The 9,188-nt window shown below is 42.2% G+C and overlaps 1 protein-coding gene across 1 annotated transcript in view; it reads right to left on the bottom strand.

The window, feature by feature from the left end:
* Positions 1 to 520: 520 nt before the first annotated feature.
* The window catches only part of LOC132819566 (interphotoreceptor matrix proteoglycan 1), a 227,735-nt gene continuing 219,067 nt past the window's right edge, over positions 521 to 9,188 (bottom strand). The window contains exons 12-13 of the mRNA XM_060831135.1: positions 4,064 to 4,283; positions 521 to 771 (exon numbers count right to left, since the gene is read on the bottom strand). Coding sequence (XP_060687118.1) covers positions 521 to 771; positions 4,064 to 4,283 — 471 coding nt within the window. The remainder of the gene's footprint in view (positions 772 to 4,063; positions 4,284 to 9,188) is intronic.

Below are 9,188 nucleotides of genomic sequence, written 5' to 3'. Positions count from 1 at the left end.
GATGATCACAATGCTCAGATTTTGGAAGTAACTTTTTATTTGATTGAACAATGTTTAATTTGAAGAAAAAAAAATCTATTCTTGTCTTCATTCTCAGTTTGCTTCAGGTAGTTAGACAAGTTGTATTCAGGACCTAGATGAAGTTGGAATTCACTAATGACAGTTGCTGCTAGGGAGGAAACTATTAGGCATGAAAAAGCAATTAGCAGCCAAAGAATACATATGTGACTCTTCGTAATCCTTCAAAGTCAGTGGAAAAAGTCATTTAGATGGGATCAGTAATTTCATAGAAAGAAGTGTTGGATAAATGTGAGCTCAATCTTAGTCATGTTGATGGGAGGGTCTGGATGTTATAGCTATGAAAGCACTAGAGTTGTCATATTCTGAGAACAATCTTATGTGACAATGATATATCAAAAGGCTTTATTCTGGTGTAAATCTTTTGCTTGAATGAACAACAAACTGCAAAACAATTCGGAACATTCATGATGTTACGAACTGGACAACATTTGTTTTACTTCTATACTTTTCTCATCAAACCTTTCCCCAATGTCACAAACCTGCACACAGCTCCCTTCTCTGGATCTATTTCACATCTGCCATTGTTGAGGCAATAGTTTGGTCTGAGGTTGCAGATGCTCTGGCAGGGCAGTCCATCCACACTGATATAACCAGGGTAGCACACACACTCAGCTTCTTCGGTCTGTTTGTTGACACGACACTCAGAAAATTCATTACATGCTTGGAACTTACATGCATCGGCTTGATCAGCTGAAATGAGATTCCAGATTAATCCAACTATTGGAAACATTTTAAATAAACACATTGTCACACACCGGTTGTAGATTTTAAATTATAATCAGGGACATTACTGTTGACAACTTCACAGATAAAGGTCATCACCAAGTGGATGTATTCCTAAATGCTTCCTTGACATTATGAAGCACCTTTAAGAACCACAACCCAATCCCATTGCACCCCACCACGCATCCCCCAAATTATCTCCAGGTCACCAGACATTCCCATCGTCACTGTTCCTTGCATTTCCATGGCAACTGAGAAACAAATAGAACCTTTTTGACAAATTTTAACTGTAAGCCAAACAAACTTTGTTCTCTTCTCCAATATTTTAATAACTCAAATAAAATTCTTCCAAAAGAAGAAAAAGGAACAGCTCCGTGTTTTTCTCTATCCTCGTTAACAGCAGTCTCCTGAAGAATAATCATTGATTCCCATAAACTTCAGAACATCTTGCAATGTGATGACACTTGTGCAGATGTTGGCCTAGTATCCTTACATATTTAAATATGGACTTTATTGTGATGACTACACTAGTGGGAGATTAAAATGTTGGTATTTTGCAACTTGTAATTTGAGTTTGACAATTGCTTTATCAGATATACTGCTGTGCTATGGATAGGGACCTTCTCAAGTACACTGCATCTCTTAAACTAAATCTGACAAATTTTGGTCATGATTCTTTCAATGATACCTCTTATACCAGTTGACACACTTACATGTTAAATAGCAACAGCTAGCAGTACCTCAGTCCATTTGGTTTATGGACATCTGCATATGGGCCCAGAGTTTGCTGTTATATTCATGGTGATTATACTGATGTTGAAAATATTAGCGCTTGTTTAATTGCAACTGTGAAATTGACAGAAATATCTGCCATCTGCGCATATATAATTAAATCCAAGTATCCAGAAGCTAGCGCCAGGAATTTCCTGTTTCTTCAAAAGATATGGTGTTAAGTGCCCATATTGTACTACGGATGTAATCTGCCTCTGTTAATTGTAATACTTCCATTAAAAAATGCCCTCAAAATTTATGCTTTTTTAAAATGAAGTGTAATGAGGGTTTAAGTGGTATACTAATGCAATAATATATCTGATCAGCCTCTTTAGTTCTGAAAAAAATTAATCTGTATTTGTGGCTAACAAATTTCTACATTGCGACAAAAACTGCATAGGCTTGTGATAAGATTATTTTTATTTGATATTTCAATTCTTATCTTCCCGTGTGTTTGTTTCAATCTTTATTTTGCTTTGTAATCATTAGAAAAAAATGAAAAAAAAATCAGTACAATTTATTTCCTAGACAGGGATTAAGAAGGTAAAAACAATGACTGCAGATGCTGGAAACCAGATTCTGGATCAGTGGTGCTGGAAGAGCACAGCAGTTCAAGCAGCATCCAACAAGCAGCGAAAGCCCTTCATCAGGAATAAAGGCATTGAGCTGGAAGCATGGAGAGATAAGCTGGAGGGAGGTGGGGGTGAGGAGAGAGTAGCATAGAGTACAATGGGTGAGTGGGGGAGGAGATGAAGGTGATAGGTCAGGGAGGAGAGGGTGGAGTGGATAGGTGGAAAAGGAGCTAGGCAGGTCGGACAAGTCATGGGGACAGTGCAGAGCTGGAAGTTTGAAACTAGGATGAGGTGGGGGAAGGGGAAATGAGGAAACTGTTGAAGTCCACATTGATGCCCTGGGGTTGAAGTGTTCCAAGGTGGAAGATGAGGCGTTCTTCCTCCAGGTGTCTGGTGGTGAGGGAGTGGCAGTGAAGGAGGCCCAGGACCTCCATGTCCTCGGCAGAGTGGGAGGGGGAGTTGAAATGTTGGGCCACGGGGCGGTGTGGTTGATTGGTGCGGGTGTCTCGGAGATGTTCCCTAAAGCCCTCTGCTAGGAGGTGCCCAGTCTCCCCAATGTAGAGGAGACAGCCTCGGGAGCAATGGATGCAATAAATGATATTAGTGGATGTGCAGGTAAAACTTTTGATGGATGTGGAAGGCTCCTTTTTTAGGGCCTTGGATAGAGGTGAGGGAAGAGGTGTGGGAACTGTAAAACCTGTGCCTGCAGTGGCAGGGGAATGTGCCAGGATGGGAGGGTGGGTCGTAGGGGGGCATGGACCTGACCAGGTAGTCAGAGGGAACGGTCATTGCGGAAAGGGGTGGGGAGGGAAATATATCCCTAGTGGCGGGGTCTTTTTGGAGGTGGCAGAAATGTCGGCGGATGATTTGGTTTATGCAAAGGGTGGAAGGTGAGCATCAGGGGCGTTCTGTCCTTGTTACGGTTGGAGAAGTGTGGTCTGAGAGCGGAGGTGCGGAATGTGGACGAGATGCGTTGGAGGGCATCTTTAACCACGTGGGAAGGGAAATTGCGGTCTCTAAAGGAGGCGGCCATCTGGTGTGTTCTGTGGTGGAACTGGTCCTCCTAGGAGCAGATACGGCGGAGGCAGAGGAATTGGGAATACGGGATGGCACTTTTGCAAGAGATAGGGTGGGAAGAGGTGTAATCCAAGTAGCTGTGGGAGTTGGTGGGTTTGGAAAAAAAAAAGTCAGTGTCAAGTTGGTCGTCATTAATAGAGATGGAGAGGTCCAGGAAGGGGAGGGAGGTGTCAGAGATGGTCCAGGTAAATTTAAGGTCAGGGTGGAAAGTGTTGGTGAAGTTGATGAACTGCTCAACCTCCTCGCGGGAGCACGAGGTGGCGCCAATGCAGTCATCAATGTAGCGGAGGAAGAGGTGGGGAGTGGTGCCGGTGTAATTACGGAAGATCGACTGTTCTACGTAGCCAACAAAGAGACAGGCATAGCTGGGGCTCATACATGTGCCCATGGCTACCCCTTTGGTCTGGCGGAAGTGGAAGGATTCAAAGGAGAAATTGTTAAGAGTGAGGATCAGTTTGGCCAAACGAATGAGAGTATCAGTGGAAGGGTACTGTTGGGGACGTCTGGAGAGGAGTCTTCACCATGATTGGCTGCTTAACTTGTTTGATGACATCAATGTTGCTGTGTGTGGGGGGATTTCCTTGATTTTCCGCCTCCATTAATGTAACATCAAAAAAGGTGAAATCCATGTGGCAGAGATTTTCTGGGGTTTTGAGGTTAGTAGTAAGCGCTTTGATTTCACTGCTTCCATGAACTGTAGGCTACAGAATTTTCATGATCATTAATTATTAACCTATACTCTGAAAACGTAACATGCATTCTGTTTGCCTCCAGCTTTTTGAGCCCTTTCAAAATTTAGCCTCCCAACAGAAAATCTGAATCCATGGTTTCACATTTACCTGGTTCCACATCCAGAGAATATCTGTCGATTTCCAGGTTATTCCTTTGGGCTGCTGCATTACAGAAGTCTTCCAAGACACAGTAGACTGCTTGGGTGACATTGTATGGCACAGACTTGGCAAACTTCATCTTGCTGTTTACAACAATACTGCCATTCCGAAAATTCAAAATCTCCAGTTGTCTAAATCCAGTCAGATTGGTCTGCAAGTATGGTAACAACTACAAAGACAAAGAAAAATCATTACCTTCAAATAAGTGTATCCCAAGTCCAATTAACTGGTATTTTCCAATTTATTTACTATTTTATCCATTAGTGGCAGCAGATTGCTAGATGGTCATGGGTTCACATCATTCTTGACAGACTTCGATACATGCTTTAGGTTGAAATATCCAATACAGTTCTTTAGCAGACTTGCAATGTGGAAGCTACTATGAAGGTTTAAACTGAGGCCTCAGCAGTCCACTTAGCTTGGTGTAAAATATTTCATGTAAAAAAATTAGGTCTGCAGATGCTGGAGATCACAGCTGAAAATGTGTTGCTGGTCAAAGCACAGCAGGCCAGGCAGCATCTCAGGAATAGGGAATTCGACGTTTCGAGCATAAGCCCTTCATCAGGAAAATGATTTTCCTGATGAAGGGCTTATGCTCGAAACGTCGAATTCCCTATTCCTGAGATGCTGCCTGGCCTGCTGTGCTTTGACCAGCAACACATTTTCAGCTGTAAAATATTTCATAACAATTTAAAAACTGGATGTGGAGGGGAAGGGGTGTTCTCCTTAGGTTTTTCTGGTTAACATTTATCCCATAATGAATAGAACTGAAAAAAACAGTTATTTGTTCATCGTGTCAACCTACTCATGAACAATCTAACTGCTGGGTTTCCTACATTACTACAATAGCAACATTTCCAGAAGAAAAACATTCCTACTATACATGGTTCAGCATGACCTGAGGATGTAGGATGCAGTCTGAGTGTAGCTTTCTTTTTCTATTTTTTGTTTTCCTCATTTATTTTGGTCAGATAATTCTGTAATTGGGAGATTGAATGGCATCTTCATCATAAAGGCAATCCATAAATGGGGCAATGGATATCCAACATTATTTCAATAAACATCATGGACTCCTAACAGACAATTGGATCAGACTCGCCTCTTGGGATAGAAGATGTCCGAATCATTTCCATAAATGGTTGTGTGAGGACTGGTTGGTAGAGATCAGCCAGTGGGCTCACATTTCACATGGGCACTCCTTAATTGACTTGGATGTAGATTGGTGGTCTTTCAAACCTGTGACCTCTATCACTTATGGGCTCCTGTGGTACAGCAATTGCAAGTCTTCCTATGACCAGGAGGGTCCGGTTCAAGCCTGACCTGTAGCAGAGATGTGTAATAACATCTCTGAACATGTTGATTGGCATAAGCCCTTGGTGAAGGGGCAATACTCCTGTTTCTCGGATGCTGCCTGACATGCTGTGCTTTTCCAGTGCCACACTTTTCGACTCTGATCTCCAGCATCTGCAGTCTTCACTTTCTCTGGCTGGAATGACCGTCCCATCAGAGGTGGTAGCACACTGGTATACAACAGGAAGGCAACTACCTTGAGAGTCTTCAACATTGATTACAAACATCGTGAAGTCTCATAGCATCAGGTCAGACACGGATAAAGAAACTTCCTGCTGACTACTATATACACCTACCCTCGACTGATAAATCTGTGCAGCACTAAGGGTAGAAAGGGCACAAAAAGTACTCTGTATAGGGGATTTCAATAAACAGCTCATGGGTCTGACTGATTTACTGAGAAGCCTTCAGACTGTTGGAATGGCAGGTAGTTTCTCTTTCTCTCCCTCTGTACAGTAAAAGTAAGTACAGCCTGGAGAAACCAGTTGCTGTAAGCTTTTGCTATTAACCAGTAAACTAAGAAACTTTGCAGTTCATGTATCAATTGCTTGTGCCCTCTGAAAGTCACAAAAGAACCTAGAGAAAGGAAAAATAGACATGCTGGCGAGTCAAAAGAACATCTCAGTGAACTCAATGAATTGGATTAGAGAGTATGAGCTTCAAGGAGAGGCTAGAAAAACTAGTTGTTTTCTTTGGAATGGTTGAGGAGAGGCTTGGTAGAAGTTTATAAAATTGAGGTGCATAGATAGGGTTGATGGTCAGATTCTTTTTCCCAGAGTTGAAGTGTCTCATATTAGGGAGCATACATTTAAGGTGAGAGGGGCAAGTTCAAAGGAGATGTGAGGGGCAAGTCTTTTTACACAGAGTGGCAGATGCTACAATGGTGGTGGAGGCAGATATGTTCGGGGCATTTAAGTTGCAAGGAATGGATGAATTTTGGCTAAGTGCAGGCAGAAATGATTAGTTTAATTTGGTGTTATGTACAGCACAACACCATGGGCCGTGGGGCCAGTTATTGCACTGTTCTATGTTCTAGCTCTGTGGACTGTGCTTTTGAACACCCTCCACCCAAAAAATCAATGTTTTTACTCATTTGTGTCTATCTATATCTATGAGCATGCAGTGACTTTTAAATAGGAGGTTAGAATTTTAACTAGTAAAGCCATATCTTGATAGTTCCTAGCTATTTAGTTGTGATTAGAATTTACCTATTTATAATGAAGTCAGCAAGCTGCTCACCATTTCCTGTTAACTTGAATCCAACAGACAGATTATTTAGCAATTTTCATGCCTTGATTAAATAATTAAATGCTGTGGCAAACCCAGGAACAGTGGGCTTGAGAATCAGCACTTTCGCAAATGGATTGGAATACATATGAAACTCCCTTTTCTGAATGGTGGAATAAGAACAAATGCATAACATGGTGAAGGAGAGGAGATGTACTTCAAAGGTGACAGTGAAACATCTGGGCGATTGTGCACCCTTGGTTTGTGGTGACACTTTGTGTGCCAGTCTGTATTTGCAATGGTAGTGTCAGCACCATCCTTTTTGGCTCAGAGTTGCAGTCAATGCTGCTCATCCTGGGTTACAGGAGCTCGGTGGCTTGAATCAGATGATTCCTGATGTTGACGGCATCCTGATCAGGGTTTCAAGCCTCGGGGCAGGCCTGGCCACCACCCTGCGTAGTTATCTGTCACTGCCTCCTCCATGTCCTGCTCCTCTTTCTCCAATGAGTTGTGTCCTTGCAGGGTTGTACCTTTTATGCGCTCTGCAACATTCTGCAGGATCATGTTATGGACAGTGCAGCAGAGCATCACAATGGGTAAGAACCTTACAGGAGAAAGTTGCAGTGTGCCACCTAACCAGCCAGACATATGAACGATACCTTCAGAAAACAGATGGCCAGTTCAGTACTGCTCCAAGTGAGTAAATGGCTTTGATTGCATTACCTCTACTCATGTACCTTTTGCCTCTTGTAATGGAATGAGTAGGCATCTCTTCAAGGAGTTTCCCTTATTCCCTCAGAACCACTAGCAGAAGTTGCAGCTTGGAGTGAAGAGCTGTACCAGCATAGGCTGATAAGACAATAATGTTAGCTGCCAGAAAATGAGTGCATACATGTTGGAAACTCTTGTTGTGATCATGGACTTATTGGACATTGAGGGAATGGAAGGCCTTCTTGTGGAGATATTAATAGTTGCATAGATTAAAGAAATGATTCTCTGTATTCCCCGCAAGTGCAATGTTGGAAGTGGAACCCCCTGCTTTTAGAGCCAGCAAGGCAGTGAGTATCTGGAAATGAATGCGTGGTCCAATTTTGGCAAGTAGGATGTCAATGACCAATGAGATGCAGTGGTTTGCATGCATTTGTAAGATGCAACCAAAGTCTAGAGCTGATCTTGTAGAAAATCAGAAGCAAAAATGTTCAAGACTGCAATGATTTTGATGCTACTGGCAGGGTTGTGCTGTGATGTGAGGTCTTTGGTGATGAGATCAGAAATCTCAGAACATTTCCCTGGAGAATTGCTGTCTCCTCCATCACTAGTAGTTCTCAATTATCTCCAAGTATAGCACCACATTTTCCAGGACAGACTATACTGTTGATATCATTATATTCTATCCTGTATGTTGCTCTCCTGGGGGCCTCTGGTTGAATGAGGTCTGCCCTTCCTGCAAAAGTGTTGCTCCTCAGCATGACTAGACCCAAAGTGTGAAACATGATTTCTTGTTGTCAGTGACAACCTATTTCTATGCCCATGCAGTGAGGTGAGGATCACTTGGATTGTCCATTACATTTGCCCACTCTCACAACCCGTACTGTGCCAATGGTAAAGTCTCACTCTACACCACTCACTTACATGGGCACAGCTTATTCCTTAGGGCTCACTGCATTTGACCAAATCCATTCACTGGTGTATCCCTCATAGTGCTTGTAGTCTGTGTTCTACCTCCAAATTCAGAACCTGTCCAGTGGGACCTGAAATTTCAACTCCGTTTATTTGATTAGTGAGGAAAGCAAGAATTTGGAGAGTACGATTCTCCAACTAAGGACCAGCAGGAACCTCTGCCAATCAGCAAAGTAATGGAGGGAATGCTTATTTTTGGGAAAAGAGGGACCATTGTGCACAAAGGGGGCCTGATTATGTAATCAGGAAGAACTTTTGTTCTTTATGGAAATCTAAACTAAAACTTGTAAACCTTTACTTGCCTAAGTCTTTTTTGAAATTGGCAGATTCACCTGTCATGTCAGACACTCACAGTTGGTGCAACTTACTGAAGAAACTGTCCTTGCTTTCCTGCTTAAATCTTTTACTAACATTACTATCCCAAAAGACTGTGTGTGTGTGTGTGTGTGTGTGTGTCCCAGACCAAACTGTTTACCTGTTCAAAAGACAGATCAATATCCGATTATGGTAGTAAGGTCATAAGACTATTTTAAGTGATCCCACACTTACTTTCCATTCTTAACTGGTTTCTGTCTTAATTGTCCTCCACTATTCCACATTTGTTGTGAGAGATTTGAATGCACAATATCAATCTTCCCCAGTGGGTATGCATTGTTAGTTAGAAGCCAAATATATCAAATACAGCTGACAGTCTCAGGACTTAAACGTAGGATATCTGTCAATGTGAAGTTAATATTCTCTTATAGATCAAGTCATCTTACAATTTATAGGATAACTGTATTGCTGTTGTCTAAGTGGAAATATGTTACATACAATT

This window comes from Hemiscyllium ocellatum, chromosome 10 (genome assembly GCF_020745735.1).
Source record: "Hemiscyllium ocellatum isolate sHemOce1 chromosome 10, sHemOce1.pat.X.cur, whole genome shotgun sequence".
NCBI lineage: Eukaryota > Metazoa > Chordata > Chondrichthyes > Orectolobiformes > Hemiscylliidae > Hemiscyllium > Hemiscyllium ocellatum.
Note: the sequence above shows the minus strand (reverse complement) of the source record. Positions and strands in the feature narration are given on the sequence as shown.